General features: G+C 41.3%; 1 protein-coding gene across 4 annotated transcripts in view; it reads left to right on the plus strand.

Annotated features, from left to right (window-relative positions):
- The first annotated feature begins 2,034 nt into the window (after window positions 1–2,034).
- Window positions 2,035–19,911, plus strand: part of PHAF1 (phagophore assembly factor 1) — a 35,132-nt gene continuing 17,255 nt past the window's right edge. For 3 of the 4 annotated variants that reach the window (XR_012831256.1, XM_075715266.1, XM_009490473.2), the window contains exons 1-5: window positions 2,035–2,159; window positions 7,077–7,159; window positions 11,049–11,132; window positions 16,004–16,047; window positions 16,348–16,427. Coding sequence is in view for 3 of the 4 variants with exons in the window: in XM_075715266.1 (XP_075571381.1) it covers window positions 2,096–2,159; window positions 7,077–7,159; window positions 11,049–11,132; window positions 16,004–16,047; window positions 16,348–16,427 (355 nt within the window). In the remaining variant the exon portion in view is untranslated. The remainder of the gene's footprint in view (window positions 2,160–7,076; window positions 7,160–11,048; window positions 11,133–16,003; window positions 16,048–16,347; window positions 16,428–19,911) is intronic. The other variant, XM_075715267.1, reaches the window with a different exon arrangement.

Raw genomic sequence — 19,911 nt, forward strand, 5'->3', positions numbered from 1 at the left:
TGTATGTTGGGTTTTAGAGCAAAGTGTGATACTCTGCTGTGCAAAGGCTGTGTCAGTGCAGCAGGCAGCTCACCGGCAGGCATCAGCTCAGGCAGGAGGGAAAAGCAAATTACTGCTTTTCCACCCAAGAGCCAGGGCCTCTGGAGCAGGCTGGCTTGCTCTGGGCTTTATGAAGACTGTATGTTGTTGGTAACACAGGGAGCACATGGAGTGTCTGACGCGAACGCGAGGCTGCTGGTGGGAAGGAGATGCAGTGGAAAACCTAGCAGGAATTTTGGTTTTCTCTCTTTTTTTTTTTTTTTTTTTTAATAAGAGCAACTCAAACTTCTGTGGTTAGCTGTATGGAAGGTTTTCTTAAATGGTATTTGCCACCCCGCTGCGGGATATTCTGTGTGACGGATATTCCGTGCGATGGTGCTGGCCTGCTGCAGACCTCCGATGGGACATTGTGGGTGCGTGGGATGGGGCGCGTGGGCAGCATGCGGATGGTGGGGTCAAGCCAGGACCGAGCATCACCACCCCGAGCTATGCAGCAGAGAGGGGATGAGAGAAGGGTATCTTCCAAGGAGAGGTTTTTCTGCTACCACCCTCAAATAAGCACGGAAAAAATGCATCTCCCCCCACTCGCAGCCCCTCATGGAGCCTCAACCTGCCAGCAGAAGGAATTACAGCTGCTTCTAGACCCTCTTGACTTTTCCATCACTCGTGCAGCCCTACTCCAGCAGACACGTCGCTTCACGTATGGCTGGCACGAGTCTGTACCCTTGTTTTTCATCATGTGTATTTTTAATTCCCTGCTTATGTTGGGCAATGCTTGACCTGGTGCTATTCATCTTGGAACAAATCTCTGGTAAAAATGGGTGATGGTGTGACACGGGGTGTCCAAGGTGGTGGCAGCCTTGGGAGGGTGGCAGCATCTCAGCATCTTGGGAGAGTTCCATTATCCTCATTCACTGCGTGGATGCCAACTGCTTGCACCTGGGGTCCCCTGGGTCTGAGCAAAGCAGGTTCCTGCATGGTGACCACCACCCCATGGGAAAGGTTCAACTTCATTAGGAAAAAAGGTCTGGATTTGCCTACCACAGCCCCTTGGGTGGCGATCCCACTGTTTTCTCAAATAACGTTGCAAAGCCAATGACCTCGTTATGACTTTCTTCCTTACTGAGTCATTCCTGAGCTTGTTCCGGTAACTTTGCTCGTGCCACTGACTAATTTCTCCTTACCTCCTTCCCCCACGCCTTTGTCCCCCACCCTGGCCTTTCAACCGGAAAAACTGGATGCAACTGGGTTGCTTTGGGTTTTCTTTTTTTTTTTTTAATCCTGAGCTTACCGTGCAGGCTGTGACACGGTGAAATTAGAGCTTGTGTTGTAAGTCTGACACTCGTCTGGAGACAAGAACAGGGGGTGGCAGGGGGGCTGTACCCACCACCCCCAGGGCAGCCCTGAGGCTCCGGCGGCGGGACTCGAACCTGCGGTCTCCCCCTCGCCAGGCTGACACCTTCCCCTCTCCCCCACGGTCTAGGGGCGGGGAGCACCTCCCTGGCCCCGCCCCCGGCCTCCGCCCCGCCCCACGCGCGGGCTCGCCTGACGACAGCTGCAAAGCACTTTTTCAGCAGCCGCAAGTGAGGTGAGTCGCGGCCCCGCAGCGCGGGGGAGGGGGGGGGGGGGTTATAGCCCCCCCACTCCCTTCCCCTCCCCCGCCGGTACGGCCGGGCCGGGCGGCGGCGGCGGCGGCTCCGTCTCCCTCCCCCTCTCCTTCCCCGGGGAGCGGGCGGGGCAGCGGCTGCCCGCGCTCGGTGGCCGGCCCGGCCCGGCCCGGGCAGGGCGGGCGGGCGGGCGCAGCCAGCGGGACGGTGAGGCGGGAGCTGGTGCTGCGGTGAGGGTGCCCGGGCTGCCCCCTCAGCCCGGCTCGGGGGCTCCGCTGTGACTCAGCGCTGCCCCCCCCCGGGGGGGCTGGGGGTGGCGGGGCCCCGCGGGGGCGGGGGCCGGGGCCGGGGCGCAGGCTGCCAGCTTCCCTCCTGCTTCCCTCAGAGGTCCGGCGCAGCCACCGGGTGACCTGCCGTGCCAGCCCGCGGCCTCCGCGCTACCTGAGCCAATGCTAGATCTGGAGGTGGTGCCCGAGCGGTCTCTGGGGAACGAGCAATGGGAGTTTACCTTGGGTAAGTGTGTGCACCCCCTCCCCCGAGCTCGCCTGTCTGCCCCGGGGCCCTGTGTGCATGAGCGGGGTGATTCGGGTCCGTTCACGATCCGGCTCTCGTAAGGCTTCTCCCAACGCTTTTAGGGAGTTGCAAGGGTGAAAGGGAGAGAGAGTCAAAGCTCACCTTTCTCTATCGCTAAAAATACTAATGTATGAGCTCTGAGGATTCCACTGTAACATATAGTCTCATCTGCAGCTTTTGCAGGCCGAGTTGTGCTTTGTTTATCAGCTTGTGTGCTTTCTTCTACTCGTTTACCGTGTTTTGTCTTGCCTTGCCATTTTAGACTGGTAATTTTTTTAAATGAATCCTAAAAGAGGAGGCATGGAAGCACTGACTGTCACCTGAATATTTGTCAGCTGATATTAGCACCTTCAACTGTGTGCTAATACTTGGCAAAAATACTGTGCTTTTCTATGCCAACCTTCAATAAATATGAGTTGAGTTTCACGATTTCTTTGTGTTGTTGCTGGCTTGTGACATTATAGTGGAGAGAGTAAACTTTTGAGAGTTTTTCTCAGGGTTAGATAACAAATATTTCTCCCCCGAGTGATTCTTATTTTTTCATCTCTCTGAGAGGTCCTTCCTTACCAGCCATTGCTCTATTTACTGTGATGAGAAAGAACTTTCCCCCAGCTGATGGAAATTTGGCTGGTGCACAGCCCAGGGCACTTAAGTGTACCGTTGAAACTTAGACGGTATGGATTCTTCAGATGACCTGTGTTTTCATGTAGATATTGGTAGTCCTTAAAACTCCCAGAAGATATTGTAGCTGTCGCATTTTCCAAGTGATTGTTTGAGATATCAGTGTTGGACTCTTTCTCTCAGTTTTCCATCTTTGCTGTTGCTCTGTCTAAATCACAGTTAATGGTAGTAGTAGTTTGGCTAATGTAAACAGGGCTCTGTGTGGCAGCTGCCAGAATTTGAGTTACACTTCTACTTCTGCTGCTGTCACCTGTGACAGCAGGGGGACAGACTGTTCCTTAAAGACATTGTTACACAGCTGCCATGAACTTGGGTCCCACCAAAGGAGTGGTACTGTGACATGGAGTTGTTTATATGAAACCCATCAAACACAAAGGGCTGTTTATGCTGCTGTGACTTCAGAGTCAAGTACAACTTGATGGTTACAGGGAGTGTTAGAATGGCTTTTGGAGGCTAATTATAGTACCTCAGGTCCCACCCTTTGAAATCTCGGTGATCTCCTTATACCGCTAACATGTTACTGTGCTCTCTCAGCTCTGCGTGACCTTCCGTGATCCTTTTGTGACTGTATTACCTGAAAAGAAATGTAATCTCAAATTATCTACCCTGACAATTTTCATAAATACATACTACCGGCTTCCCCCGTTGTCCTTATAAAAACAAAAAAAGGGAAGAGAGAAAATTATTTTCATTTTCCCCAAGAATCCCCAAGGAAGCCCGTTAATGCAATCTCATGGTTAAAATTATATACTGTGTCTCTGTCTATGCATTCACACACACATGCATAGATGTGAGAAGGAGGAAACTCGGCTGTAATTCTTGGAGTAAACATAGCCACCACGTGATGCGTCTAATATATAATTAGCATGACCTGCTGGTATAGAGCAGGAGGCTGACTAGGTATTGAGATACTTAACTTTGTCCTGCGCTAGTGATACTGTATGGAAGTTGTCCCTGATGATAAAGCCAGTTCAGCTGTGTTAGTGGTAGCGAGGATGGAAGTGCCAGTGTAAATTGGATTCTCCCTGCCAGCGGTATTCTACTCATCATTTGTTTAGATCTGCTCTTAGCAGAACTAATGGCAGTATTCCTGAGCTGCTGCTGACTCTGACTTCCAGTATTGTGCCCACAATGGGGATGACTGAGGGGAAATGCCAGGAAAATTTTTTACATGAGTTTTTGGATTCTGTTTCTGGCTCCAGTGTTGACTCACTATGTGACCAGAGCATAAAAAATTTAACCAAGTCCGGGTTTTGTGTTCATTAGATACCTGTGTCACTGCACCTCTCGGGCTACATTCCTGCTGTTTTAAAGGAAAACAATTAAATACTTATTCTGTAGTGCCTATAGCTGTATTATTACTGTTTGAGATGTATAATTTCAAAGGCATACTTGCATTTCTCTTGCTTTTTATACTTTCTTTTCCTACTAAGTTTCACTTATCTTTATTTAATGTGTTACAATTGATCTGCTCTTGGATTTTCTTCTATTCTTCTCTTTTAGTATTCATTCACTCATCTACCCCCCCTTCCCCTTCCAGACACATAGTCTTAGCATAGACTAATGCTTCAAGCCATGTTGTTCACAAACAGCATATGTGAGAGGAGTGTCTTGTGTCATTTGTATCACTCCAGCATTTAGAAAAGGGAAAAAGTTTGTGATCAGAGAGTCCTAGCATTGATCTTTGTGGGTGTTGTTTGCCGTGGCTCAGTTTGGTTGACTGTTTGATGTGCTGGAAACCATGTTTGCTTCCCTGTTCCCCCTGACTGGTGAGCAGGGGAAAAAAGAATTCTTTGTTTTCCTCTCTGACTGCAAAGGCTGACGAATGTTGAGGAAAAGGGGGTGTTGTGTGTGTGCGTGCGTGAGAAGGGTGGAGAAAAATAACCCCATTTCTTTACCCCTCCTTTGGCTCTCTGCGGATGGAGGCAAAGGGAGTATACTGGCTCCTCCACACGTTTTAGGTTCTGCGAACTGTTTTTGGAGAACTTAAGTTGTTCATCGTAGCTTTGCTAAGCGGCTGTGTGGCAAAATCTGCTTGGTTCTTAGCTGCTGAAAACTGAACAAAATCAGTCCATGTCCATTTGCTTGCAGCTTGAGAAAGCTCTGAGTAAGAGAGTCACATGAGCCATCTGTTTGCACACTTACCAACCCAAGATTGCATCAGTTTACATCGGACTACAAGCTGAACTTCGTGTTTGTGCGCACTTTTTTTAACCACATGCTGTCTTACTGAAACCTTACCTATTTCTGATGCTTGCCATCGGCGTGTAGATCCTGTCAGCTTGTTCGCTGCTTTTGCTTGAGCCTTTGCCACTTTTTTTTTTTTTTTTTTAAAAAAGAGCTCATGGTCTTACTTCTGCAAGTCTCTTAGAAATACTGTCTTTGAAAATGGGTGTTATACTTTTAAATCATCTTTACTTTTTTTGGAATCATAGCTTTTGCTAGGTTTAGAAATATGAAACTTTCACAGCAGCATCTTTGATCTTAGCTTCTTGCTGTTATTTATGTTTCTGTTCCATTTTGAAAATATTTAATACATAATAACTGTCTTTTTAAAACTCAGCTGCTTAGACTACAAGGCAACTGCTATTACCTAGATAATAGGAAACAATGCTGCTTTATTGTGTGGCTCTGTACATTTTAATTTTATTACTTTTATTAAAATAATAACTGTTCTTTTTGATTTTATATCATCTTCTGGTGTATATTTCTAGCTGCAAAAAAATGTTTCCAGGATTATGGGCTAATGTGAAAAACAATTTCACGGAAACAGTTGTATATGCTATTTACAAATTGAATCACTGTAGTTCTAATCTATAAGCCTGTTTTGCCAAGACTAGATTTCTTAATTGCAGAAAAGCTGCAATGTATGGGTGTGACAGGCACGTAGTTTAATGTGACAGTGAAATTTTGGGTTTTTTTTAGTGTTATGCTAATATTACATTAAAGCAGTACCTATGGTGATCTAGGCACATGTGTGGTAGAGATACACATATGGAGAAAGTGTTTTCTCGCTTTGGTACTGTAGATAATGTCTGAAAGGTGCTTTGGAACATGACATATGGCCTGAGAGGTGTAGCTAGCAACTAAAAATTTGAATGCCTGAACTGTTAACTAAATAAAAGTGTAGGTCCCGTGGTAAATTTTCCCTAATCAAGGCAACTTTCTTAATGTTTAAAAGCTAGAAATAGAGAAGAACGGGGCAAGGAATGTAAATAAAATGTCAGATAACTAATCTAAATTGATTTGCAGCAATTAGTAGGGAAATAAAACCTCACAGTTATGAGCTCATAACCTCTCTTTGTAAGTGCCTGCTTTGAATCCAGGAACACGATCACATTTCATTTGGAAAGGCAACAAAGGTTTTAAGTGTGATAAAGGATGAGACGGTGTCATGCTATTCTTGCTGCAGAATCAGCTGTTTCATTCCACTTTCAAAAATTTATAACTGTAAAGATAAGATATACACTGAAGAAAAAAAAAACCAACAAAAAAAAGCCCTTGAAATTCTGTTAGAGGGTGAATGACTATTAAGTGCATCACTTCAATTGAAACAAATTGTTAGTATGTTTATCTTCTCTGTAAACTGAGAAGATAAGGTTCCTTTCTTGACACAAATGTAGCCATATCAGCAGCTAATGTGGCCTGTTAGGTCTAAGGAGAATCATTGTTCTGTTTTAGTATTTGTATCTATCTTGTACAGCTACTCAGTACTTTATCAAGTTTGATAAAGGGTATGCCATAAAATGCAGTCCAGGAGCCTATTGAATGTGTATAGGAGTGCTCTAGCCAGCCCTAGTGGAGTTTGGTATGGGCTATTTTATCAGTTATTGGACTGTTGGCCCCAAAAAGTAGAAGATTTTGTGCACTGATTGTAGAAAGATCTGTGCCTTTTCTGCCTGAACTTTGCTGTTTAGTTTTGTGGCTAGAGATACTTTTCTTTCATATACGCCTAACAAACAGGTAGATAAAAAAAAAAAAAGACTCTTCTGTTTCAGAAAAACACCTGTGTGCTGATACCATGAGTCAAGTAGGCTTATTTGTTGATTGCATACCTTTCTGTTGTAATGTACTGTTTGCTGATGACAGCTCTGTTACCTCATCTGTAACCTTGCTGTTAAAAAACACTGTTAGCTGGTCTCCGAACTGAAGAAATGCAACTGTTTTTATTTACAGGAATGCCGTTGGCTCAGGCTGTAGCAATTCTTCAGAAACACTGTCGCATTATCAAAAACGTCCAGGTTCTCTACAGTGAGCAGGTGAGTGGCGCATGGTCTGGCCGGGTCGGTCACCTCATTGTGTCCCAGAATTAAGGCGTTGGGGGGTATACTGATGCTGTCAGGCTAACATACGTATTGTATGAATTGTGGAGCTGCTTGAAATTGAATTACACCAAATTACTGCCACCACATCAGGGTGTAGCTTTTATAACAGTTTCATGTCAGGTGTAATAATCCTCAGCACAGTGCAGTGATTTAACAGGTATCAGTTTTGCATATGTGGTGGTGGGGTAGTATTGTTTTTTCCTTTAAGAAGGGAAATGTTCTGTAATTAGCTGGATAATTTAATTCTAGTCTTTTTACATTATCATTATCAAGCACTGCCGTATTTTTGAAGTACTGAATCACTCATTACTTTCTGCTTTTGTGTTTGGCTCAGTGATGATGAACCCCCTGAAAAGGCTTCTGCACTTTCTCTCTGGATCTGCAATTTTGTCTGCAGAAAGTGGATGCAATAATTTAGAGATATAGATTTTTTTTTAATCATTCTTCATAACTAAGCATTAAGTTCCTAATACATTTGACTTCCATCAAAAAGGGGACTAGAAGTGAAATGTTTCTGCTAGATCAAATAAAATGTGTTATATACCCACCTTTACTTTGAAGGAAGTGGAAGGGAAGAGGAGATGGGACAAAGGAGGATTGTGACTCTTCAAATGTGTATTATGTGAAATGCACATTAATCGGAAGATGATATTCACACATTGTAGATTATAGATCTTTGCATCAGGAAAAAGGCAAAGTCTGCTAGAATGTCATTTTGTATCAAAATACTGATTGAGGCCTCAGTGAATACTGAATGGCTGAAGAACAAGCTCAACTCTGGTGTTTACTGCTGGATGCATATTTCATGTAATGAAATGAATTATCCTTTTTTTGTTTCACATTATGTAGATCTATGGGGTTTATGATGACTGGATTGCAAATTGAAAATCTAGCTCCTTGCACTTAATGCATGGTAGCATCTGTCTGGCAGTGAATGCGTTCCTTGCTTTTTGTATGCTCTGGAGGTTTTTTAGTTTTTCTTACCGCAGTGCATTCCAGAATTATTTCTAGGTTTGTTTAGATAAATGATGAGATCCCTGTTCCTCTCAGGTTTGTAGAATCACAGAAGGATTAGTGGTCCGGTGCTAGAAAGCAAGGTATACTGCTGCTTGGCTTTTTACGCGTCTTGGAAAGCTGCATTGTGCTTGACCATGTACGCTGAATTTTTATTCTATCTGTGGGTTGGGGGTGGTGTTAGCGTTTTTTCCCCCAAACTGTAATAACTGTGAAGATGTTTTTAACATCTGCATAGTCCAACAAAATAGTAGTTCTCAACTTTGTGGAATAGTTGTGCTGCTGGGTTTGTTTTTTTTTTTTTTTGTTTGTTTGTTTTTTTTTAAAATATTATTCCAATTCAGTGCCTGATATTGGTGCAGTTTTGTCCACATTCCACTCAAGGCCTGCAGTTGACTGGCTGGCTATATCCTCACCCTTGTGCAGAACTTCATGCACTTCATTAGCAGCTGAGCACAAAGAGCTGCTGCTGCAGTTCTTAGAAGATTCAAAGCTTTAAATAAACTTTGCCATGCACAACTTTTAGCTAGCTAAACTATACCTGAACAGCCTTCATGTCTTTCCTCTTTCTTTTCTAAAAGAATGCCCTTGAGCATAGTGATCAAATGTTATTTAAAGTTGTTTCATCTAAAGTGCTGAATTTCTGATCCTGGAACTCCAGCAGTGAATATTTCCTTTCAAAAATTTATGACACTTGTATGCAATTAGATCTGCCCACAGCTCTCTTTAACTTGACATAAATGGGATGCCCAAACTGTGCCAAAAAAGCTTGATGAACCCTTCTCAGTGACTAAAAGATATTAACTCCTTTTTGGTCAGTTTAAGTGGGGTACTTAATTGCCTTTGTATGTTTTCCTAAGACTTTTCCTCTGGATTTGCGTCAGTGGGATTGTTCAGTGACAACAGTTTTTCCTGCAGCTTTATGTAGATTAGCAGTGTAACTGCACATATGAGTTGCTTCCTTCAGGAAGGACTCTCCTGTTGCTTCCTGGCATCATCTTTCATAGTTGAGGTTCTATTTTGTGTATTAGAAGTCACATAAACTAAATTTGTGCCCTTGAAACTTTGCTTCTATTAGAAAATATGCCAGCATAGAACAGAAGCTATTTGCTGTACTAACTATCAAGCTTTTTCTCAGATGTTTGTGTTGCCGTCCCCCCCCCCAAAGTACTTGTAATGCTCTTATTAATTTTGGAATAACAGTATGAAAATTCTGCTTAGAAACCAGTGAAATGCAGAGCATATCCCATATCACAAGAACTCTGCTGGTATATTTAAATGCAACATGATACATGCGGTTTTGCTCTATCTGTAGCCTTTCTAAATTAGATTTATAAGGGATTTTAAAAAAGACCATCAGGATCAACATTAGACCTTTTTATATCAGGATCATGGCTATATTGCAGTGCTGCTTCAATTCTACACAGTATCATAAAAGTTTGCCAGCAATTGTGAAGTATTGATGCCATTGTGCAAGGTGCTGTGAAGATTTCATTTAGAAGACAGCTTAACGTGCCGATCACGGGTGTTCAAGAAAGATGAGCTTGAACTGAACCTGCTTCAGGAAAAGCTACTGGAGTGATCAAGGGGAATGGGAAATTTGCATCACAGGGGATTGAAAGCCTTGTGGCTCGTTTTGACCTAACGATGTGAAGTCTAGGATCTGATTGCTTAAATATATGGTTTGGGAAGGGGTAGGAGATGCATGTGAGAACGCACAAAAAGTATCCAGGCTGGAAGACAGTGCTGATGTGATAAAGAGGTGAGAAAATTTAGGATGAAAATTAGACTTCTGACAGTCAAAACACAGACCGTTTCCCAGTAGAGCAAAGGGGAGAGTAACAGTTTTTAAGATAGCTTATGCTTAATTCATAAAAAGGGCTGTGTGGTGTGGCTGCCCGCATTAGAAGCCTGTATATGCCCCAGATGTCCCATCCCCATTCTGTCTTTTGCTAGATAACTGCTTGGTGCAATTCTAGGGCATGAATATTGCTGCCTGCCTGTTGTTCAGCCTTTTTTTTTTTTTTTTTTTTTTCCTCTGAAGAGACAGTTGTGGAGGGTAGAGCTTTTTGAAGCAAATGTACTTTGTACACAATCAAATAGCTGAATTAGGGCCAACTGACTGTGTATGTGTGCATCGTACTGGTACAGGAGTGAGCAGCTTCCATGGTGTTGCAGCAGACTGAGATGGCATAGAGCCTATACAGACACCAGTGAAGCCAGTGGAATGTCTCCTATTGACTCCAGCAGACTGCAAATTAAGCCTTTAGTTGTTATGATTCACAGTAACTAAGGAAACCTAAATTCACAACATAAGAGTCTGAAGCCTTCCTTTTGAGGCCTGAAAAAGACTGTGACACTCTTTGATTTTTGAAGTGGAAAGCCCTCTCACCATCTTCTTGTCAAGTGTATGCTTGGTTCTGATGCGAGACTTGGTGACATGGGCTATTATTTTTGTGCGCCAAGAATGCAACAGACTGTCCCTGCATGATGTCTCTGATGCTGAACTTTGAATGTTAATTTTCAAGGTGGGGTCCTCCCACCCCTTAAAGTAATGGACAACTACTCTTTTGGGAGTTCTTGCAGGGTGCAGATCTTACACAGGCACTTCTATTTCTTTTCATAAGGATACTGAAGGGGTTGAGGGGTTTGGCCAAATACATTTTCATTATGCTTATTCGTTGAGCAATGGTTTTCTTCTGAGGCAGTTTTGCTTTTCTGAAGTAACCAATTTATACTTGTACAATGATATATATGTTAACAAAGAAGCCTTGAAATTAAAAGCCTAACAGCTTTTTTTGTTTTACAGTCACCTCTTAGCCATGACCTCATCCTTAACCTGACTCAGGATGGAATCAAACTGCTGTTTGATGCTTTCAATCAGAGACTTAAGGTAATAAAACACCCTTCCTGGAAAAAAATAAAAAAAAGCAAACCAAAACCCTAGGATATATTGACACTTAACAGAGCATAAGTACGTGGTTCTTTTAGACATTTAATTTGACATATATAGTGCTCTCTTGTGATAATGAACTGCATGTCTTCGGTTCGAGGGTTAAATCTTTATTTATAGGATTAAGACACTTTAGCATTGTACTGGGGGCTCTAAGAGTGCCATAGGAATATCATGGTCCGGTGTGGCCTCACTTGACCATCTTGTCTTAAGTTGCAGCAGAAACTGCGAAAGGCCGTTACTAAAGCTAAGCCTAGGATTTGAAATCAGATCATCAGTTAATGCAAACCAGACGGTGTTGACTTCTGCCCAGGTTGTTCCTTTCTCTGTGCTGCCATTTTATTTTTGAAAGTAAGCTTACTTCCTCCTATTCTTAGTTTTCAGTTGAGTTAAGTTCACAGAGTACTTGTGTGGCTGTGAGTGCATGATTTCTCCTGAAAAGCCGCATTCAGGCCTGTTGTGAGCAGCTGTCTCCTGCGCTGCCTTCAGTTTGTTCTGGATGAGTTTTCATTCCTGTGATCGAAGTCCTCAGCCCAGCAGTTCTGCTGCTGTGCTTTTAGGTGACCAAGTGTTGATCTGCCTCTCTCTAGGATGCTTTGTGTAGTTAAGATACAAAATAAAGGGCAGGCTGGTCACTAACCTCCCATGGCATTTACGTTTGCAAAAAATCTGTTACAAAAGTGGTATGTTTCATCCATACAAAATGGGCGACTGTGGGACTAGAGAGAGATATGAATAGATCAGTACAAAATTTTGAAAAGCTTTAACTGAAATATTTAAAATAACTTCTTAGTTATTCAGGGTGGTCCTTTTGGCAGGGCCAGCTGTGCTGAACAATTGTCAGTGTGATTCTCACCTGGTGTGCATAAATTTCTCTGTGACTGAAGTGCCCACGTGTTGATTTGGCTAATTGGGTGAGAGTGTACTGCTCTAATTGCTGTGTTATCAAACATTTGAAAGCAGAAGTGTGGGGTTAAATGTGATGTTAAAAAATTGAATGCTTACCCTTTAGGTAAGTCTGGAATATGGTGCTCACATCCGTACTTCCAGGCTTTGGAACAGTGGTAGGTGGAGCCTTGTTCCCCTTACTCACTCATGTCTCCAATAAAACCAGCAGCAAAATGTCACTCTAAAATGTCAGCCTAGTGCTTTATCCCAAAAATGACTGTAAGAGTGTAGCAGTGTGCTATCAGCTGAAAGTTGAGTTCTTCATATACTTTAAATGTATATATAAAATTGTTGAATAGCAACCCAAATTAGTAGTTGTTGGAAGTACTTATTTCTCTTGTAGTAACCTGTAACACCATGGTACATTTGTATTTTTCTTTTTCAAAATCTCTTTTATATTAACTATAAAAATACACATTTTTGAAGAGCAATTTTCAGTTCAAACTGAGCTCAGGTGGGGGACAACTGAGCACTTTTTTGCTAGATTTCAGTTTGTAATTGCTTTATGGTAGTTCCTGTTCATAAAGTCATTCTATAATAATGTTGTTTTTTATTTTTGTCAAGATTTAGAAGTCAATTACTCAGATTCCATATGTGAATTCACAGTTTTTAAGATAATATCTTGAAAATTCTCTTTGTCAGATGGATCTTTATCAGTGTAAGCTACACCTGCTGTGTGCAGTCTTTCCAAAATATATTTAATTCTTAAGGAGACTGAACTCAAAACTGACATAATCACTTCAAACACATGACTTGCTTACTGACATGTTTTGGAATGTCGCAATCTTATAGTGTTTTTGAAGTGCTGTAACTAGTGTATGCCATGTCACTTCGTCTCCAGTTTTTGAGAGTCTGACTTTGTCATTTCAACACCCAGTGTTCTAAGAACTATGCAAGAGCTTTTCTTCTCACCTTTCTCCACAATGTGTTTTATAATTTGTTTTAAAGAAAAAATAGAAAAAACAAACTCTTCTGGTATGTGTTTTTAGGTTTATTTAAAAAAAGAAAAACAATCTCTTCTAGTGTGTTGTGGTTCAGTGCTCTAGTGATACCTCTTGTTTGTTTTAACTATGGAGAATAAAGCTGTGTAAATGCATACAGTGCTATAAAAACATACACGTGTAGAAGAGTTCAGAAAGCTTTATAGAAGAAATTATATGGGATCAGTTCAGAAGTGAGCAACAGGACTTGTTAAAGAATAGTGTAGGTGTAGCAGAAGTAATGCCTGTTTTTAAGATGGTATGACTGTTTTTAGTGTTGCTCAGCAGCAGCAAAACTGGAAAAATCAGGATGCCTTTTTTCTTTGCTTTGTGTGCTGTTTGTTTGTTTTTTACTACACACTTGCTATTAGATTTGGTTGTGAAAAAGAGATCGAAATACAGGCTACTAAAGTGGAAAGTCTTGACAGACCCAAAGAAGCTGGTGCAGGAATAAAGCCATACCAATATTCCTGAAAAGTTTCCTCCCTCTTCTCAGGGAGGGGAGGGAAGGCTTGTGTATAGTCTCTGTACTCACCTTCAGTAGCCAAAGCACTGCAGGAGATGTTACTAACATGAGCTAATGTGAAAGAGTAGATCCAGGACCAGGTTCTGAAAACATTGCTCTGAATTTTAGCAACAAGGTCTCTTGCACATGATCCCTCTGAGGTGGAGAAAGAGTTAGATTTCACAGCATTGGTCTGTTATTGCTGGTTAGTAGACACCTGAACATTTTTATGAGTCTTACTCAGTAGTAATTATCAAAACAGTGAATGTGACAAAACATCAGGTTTTACTCATTTAAACCAACTGCCTTCTGGCTGTGTGGTAAACCCATCACTGAATAGTCATTGGTTGTCTTAGTTTTGTTCCTCTGCTCATAGAAAGAATTACATTAATCCTTTTGTCAGTGTAGCTTCTGTAGCTTAAAAAATAAATCCTTTTCCAGTGCTATCGCCTGTTGCAGTGATTCTTCAATATATGTGTCTTTCATGACTTTTGTGAGATCTTTTGACTACCTTTAACTTTTGCTAAGTTGTGCTTGTTTCTTCCTCTGCTGTTGGTAAAAAGAAATGTTGATGTGAATAGATCTGTCTGAATCGTGGGAAGAGGGACGATGGCAAATCGGTGCCTTTTGGCTGCTGTCAGGGTGTTTCTCTCGCGGGGGACCTCGTTTGTGCAATGTGCTATTCCTCATGCACTGCTCCTTCTTGTTGTTCAACTTGTCCTTTTGTCTTCCACTGCCACAGCGCGTTTCAGCAGAACTTCAGAATGCCCAATACTCTCTGGTAGTTGCTGCAAAACTAGATCTGTGTGTGGGGTGGTTTTCTCTATTTTCAGAAACATTTTCTGGGGGGAAAAGGAGATGTGCAAGGTCACTTAAATAAGGTAAAATCATTCCTAGCTTTCCATAAAAGTAGCCTTTGTTTTTAACAAGCTGTATAGTAAAGGAAACCTGGACATGTCAAACTGCATTTGAATTCAAATACTGGATAACCAGGTTTTTCCAAGAAGCATAATTCAAAGTATTTATTAAGAAGAAAAATTTGTTTGCTTTTTATTTTGGTTCTGCCAGAATGTTAATTTGTTACTTGCTTTGTGCTGTACTTGTTGCTTATATCCTGAAATGTGTGGGCTTCCCAGGCAAATAAAGTGCTTCAGAGAACTTTTCCAATTTTTTATGAGAGTGAACAGCGTACCATTAAATGTTGTTTTTTTTTTTTAATATATATAGTGGTTTAAGCATTGCAGGTTGTTTTATTTAGGGTTATTTGCCAGGCATCTCCTCAAACTAAGACTTATTTCTTAGCTGGTGATATTTTTAGGCTTTAAAGACGCATTTTAGCAAGCTCCCTGGGGAATTCCACTTTATTCTCTAGCGGAAGAGTAAGTCCTTTCTAAATCTGCCAGTGATTTGTTGGAGGATTATACAAAACAATAAAGTGTTTCACCTTTTCTTTACAGCAGTTACAATGTGCTCTACGTATTTTCCTTTTCCTGCTGACACAGAAACGCATATATATAGGGTGGAAGAAGCTGATGTTTGATGATGGTTACTCACCAGAAATGATCTGCTTAAAGCCCAGTGTAGCCCCAAGATCCAGTAACAGCCACATAAAATTGATATGAAGTTGATCTCAGATGCACGTTAGCAGTAATGAATTCAGTCAAAGGATCCATATCTAATATTATCTGCAGAGGAGGGAATGCCTTGGAATATTCAATAAGGTCTAAAATATTTAATAAATATCAGAACTAGGTATTATGGCTTGCTCTGATTCTTTGTGGGCTGCTCTTCTGTTTATCTTCTGTAATGCTTGGAGAGATTGCTAGATGTCTTTTTATGTAGTATTGAAATGGAATGCTACTACGTAGCCTTGCTGTGTTCATCTTTTACTTTAGAAGGGGTTGGAAAGTTAGAATAGTGCGGTCAGTGCTAGGACTTAACTACCCTGCACAGGCATTCTTCAGGGTAACAAGAGCAACCCAACGGATGGCCTACTGTTTGACATTTATTCGAGGATTCCCTAATTAGCTAACCTTTGCTATTACTTTCCTTTGAACTGGCTTAAGAGTAATCTTTGCAGAAATCAAGATACTGATGTATTAGTGAAAAGATTACTTTCTGCAGGTCAATGCTGATTTACATGGGATCTGGAGGTACTGTACTGAGCCCATAGTGTTCTTCAGTACTTGTTTCAGATGTGCAGTTGCTGAGTCAGTTTTGGGAGTTTTGTCTCTGTCAATGTGATTTATCCTAGCAGAGTTCTGTTAAGGAGGGGAGCAAGCAGCACTAGCTAGCCTTGCCCTTTTGATGAGAAGTTGCCTCTGTAATGATTCACAAATGTGTGAAGTATGGTAATGTTTCTGTTTCCTGTGTTTCAGGTGATTGAAGTTTATGACTTGACTAAGGTGAAGTTAAAATATTGGTAAGTGATTTAAGACCTCCCATGATTTCTTCTTGATTACAGTGACTGGTTTCTCTCCTTTTTTTTTTTTTTTAAACCGGAATTCATTTTTTCAATCATTCCTGTTAAAAAACCAAAATAACTGTCAAAAAATAAGGTAGATAATTATCCTTTCTTGAACATAGCCCTTGGTTAAATTACCAGTTTAGTCTTTCCTTCAGTCTTGGAGACTTCTAATTTAAATGTGGTATTGCCATTACTAAACGTTTGTAGCATCCGTTCAATATTCTTAAGGCAGATTCATTTTGTTGTCTTTTTCAGTGGTGTCCATTTTAACTCTCAGGCAATTGCTCCAACCATAGAACAAATTGATCAGTCATTTGGAGCAACACATCCAGGAGGTAAGCTGGAATATTTCTGAAAATCAGAAGCACACCTAGATTGACAGACTTCTTTCTAGGAAGTCTTCCCTGTATGTCTGCCTAGAGAAATGTGTAGATGCTTCTGTTGTCAAATGATCTGAAGTTGTGTTCCAGAATGGTTGTATTCTTACAGCTGGGATATCATGTAAAATGCACTGCAAGTTTAATTGTGACTTTCTTTAAGTGAAAGAGTGAGGCAGAGAGTCATTGGAACAGAATGGTATGTTCAGATATCATTAATGGTCTGTTTCAAACTGCCAGTACTGGAAAACTGAGCTTTGTTTTTACATGTTGTTGTTTTTACGCATTCTTATGCATGGTCAGCTCTCAAGTGTCCTTAGGGGTTAAGTATACCATGAACATACAGACATTTGAGCTGATCTCTGTGGAGTCAGACTCTTTGCTCAGGCTTCATGCTCTGAGAATGTGGTTATACCTCTGCTAGGACAGGATCAAGTCTGAGCCTGTGTATAACCGACTTGCATCTCCCTGCGCCTCCTTCCTGTTACTGGGAGTACTGGGGAGGTGTGAAGTTAGCCTACACGCAGCATGACCAGAACCAGGACAAGTTTAACCTGACTGAACCCACTCTGACCCTTGCACAGCTACTTGGCTGTTCACCACCTCTGTAGCAGGAAAAAGGCTATCTTTTTAAGCTCCTGGTTTACATATGAAAATGGAGAGTGTATTTCAGGGGTTTATTAGGTGATGAAAATAAGCCAGTGGTGAAACTTAGAAGAGGATATTTATATTAAAATGCTGAGGAACCTTCAAGAAATGGAGCCACAAACTGGCATAACAAGAAAGAAGATTAACTCCATATAGGCAAGATACCCTTTTTAGAGCATCATTTTCTATTTTTAGCTTAACCCAGTCCATTTGCAGTAGTCAGGCTGATCCCAAATAGGCTAGTGTTCTTTGTGATTGATGGTGATTGCATATCCAGTCTTTGTCCCTGTTCTCTGCAGACCATCTCTTGCACATTACAGAACAGGTTTTATTAACTGTGGAGGGTCATTTGGCTAAAGTAATATCATAGCATAAAAGCCTGCTGTAGTAGATGAATATCAAATTGAGATAAATGAATCTTGGAGGATTTCTAGCCATAATACTCCAAGGACCAGAATCAGCCTTTTTAAATTTCACTTTGGTCATGATCTTAACATTTCCTCTTAGGCAGAAACTCTGGGAACTGTAGTTAGCTATTACGGAAATAGTATACACAATACTGTTTATAATTTTAGCTTGTTCTGTGACAATGGTTTATTTGCAAATATTTAGAGAAATGCTTGCAAAATTGTGATGTTATGAGCCATAAAAATAAATACCCAGCTATAAGCATTGCTTATGGTACTAATAGCATGTTTTATTACTGCATAGAATTGTATGTAAGCATTTAAAAGCATAGTTTGGTGCCACATGTCCTCATGCTGAATTTGCCAGATCTTGTGAGCCTGTCATATTCAATTAAGAAAACGTGCACGCTTGCTTCATCTGATGATAGTTTTTCGTAACATCTTTTCATCTGGTGACAGCTAGATATGAAAATGTATTTATTAAAATGTTGGCCTCTGACCATTCCACTAGTGCATTTGCTTATTCAGTTTCCTCACTGAAAATTCAGTATCTTCCATTAACAGCATACTTAGCAGAAATAAATGCTCCACACTAAGCTGCCTGTTGTACAGAGTTTGAACTGTATCATGCAATGCACGTTTTTGTTTCGGAAAACACAAAGAAAAAAAAAGGTATCAGAAAAAGCAAAAATCAGGACAGTTTTCAGCATGTGGGAGGGATGATGATGGTGTTTTCATGTCCCACAAAAATTTGAGCTGGGGTGGGGAGAGAAAGGTGGGAAGAGAAATCTCCCTCTTAATGTGACCAAAGTATTAAGTGTCAGTTTTCATGAATGAAAGTACGACATAACCATCCCTTATCTTCCCTGTACCAGTACTCTTCCAAAACCCCAATGCAAGCCCTTTAAGTTTAAAAGTATTTTGTTGTTCATCTCTGTGTTAACCTCCAGTAGAATTTCAGACAAAATGTGTCTTTTCCTTAAAACAGAGGTGGTTGCAGCAGAACTTTCCTGCAACAGGATACAGTGATAGTTTCAAAATATATTTCAAAAGGTTAGCGATGGTTTTGTGTTGAAACCGACCTTCAGTGAGCAGTTTTGGTTTTGCCAAATCAGTGGTTTTAAAAAAAGAAGAGTCATCAGGAAAATTGCAGCCAGCCTCATTTTTGGCTAATGTTAGTTTGAAACATTGTATCATCTTTGTCATGGGGCTGATTGAAATATGACCACTTCAGAGGTCAATAGCTTCGTCCAAGCCAAGATTTTATCCCACATTTCCATGATTCTCTGACCTGACCTCCTGCTGGGGAGTGCTTGCTCTTGCCCGTGGTTCTGTTGAAATCACATCCTGTTCCGAGTCCTTCTGGATGTGGCTGTTTGCCAAACTGCCATTCAGCATGGATAAGGGCTGTGGGATTGAATCGAAGTCATAAGGTAGAAGAAAAAACCCCATCCTTCCCTCCTGCCACAGTGGCCTTTCAGGGATGGGGGGAGATCCTGTCTTCTAGCTCTGTAACTCTCGGAGACTTCAGAGGTTGCCCAGGCTCCCCTGGGGTGCCAGAAAAGTCTTGTGCTTGATACCAGGAAGACTTGACTTCGTCCCATCCTGCTCTACAGAAACGTTTTCCAGCTGGTCATGCTCTGCTGCTTTCCTGGAAGGCAAACTCCCTTCATTCCCTTCACAGCAGCAAAGTAGTGGTCTGTTTGTTTCTCTCAGCAATTTTGAATGGAATTACTCTGCAGGGTACCTGTGTAGTAAATAAACTGTTAAAAAAAAATAAAAATAAAAAAAGGCTTACCTTGTTTAGTCAGGTGGTTGTGACATATGACCTTGAGGGACACATCAGAGAACTTTGTAAGGATAAAAACATTCCTTGCCCTTTAAGCCTAGACATCAACAAACATTGCAGGGGATGGGAACTGATGTGGTTTATATAATCAGATATCACACTTGGCATGACTAGGGGAAAAACACTTCTCCAGCTGGCTGTGGGCTTTGGAAAAGATGCATCATAATTTATCACATGAGAGAGATTTGTGTAATTTTCCTGCGGATCAAAACATTTCCCTCTCCCCACACGTTTTCCTTTGAGTGACAAGCAAGGAAAAAGCTCTTAAACAGCACATTCTGCAGAAAAGGCAAATGATGACTTTTGAAAACTTAATTGCTTATTGCTCAACTATTATTTTTCTATTCTGGGCAGCCTGGCATTGTCCAGATACCTTATGACATGTCTCTCAAATTGAACATTTGAAAGATACATTGCAGGGGGTGGGAATATATTTATATGCATTTTCTCTCTGTGCTATGTCATCTTAAATATAAAATTGTAAGGAAAAAAAAAATTGAACCAATTTCCTTTGGTAAGTGGAAGAAAGCAGCTTCTC

This window comes from Pelecanus crispus, chromosome 8, assembly GCF_030463565.1.
Source record: "Pelecanus crispus isolate bPelCri1 chromosome 8, bPelCri1.pri, whole genome shotgun sequence".
Taxonomy (NCBI): Eukaryota; Metazoa; Chordata; class Aves; order Pelecaniformes; family Pelecanidae; genus Pelecanus; species Pelecanus crispus.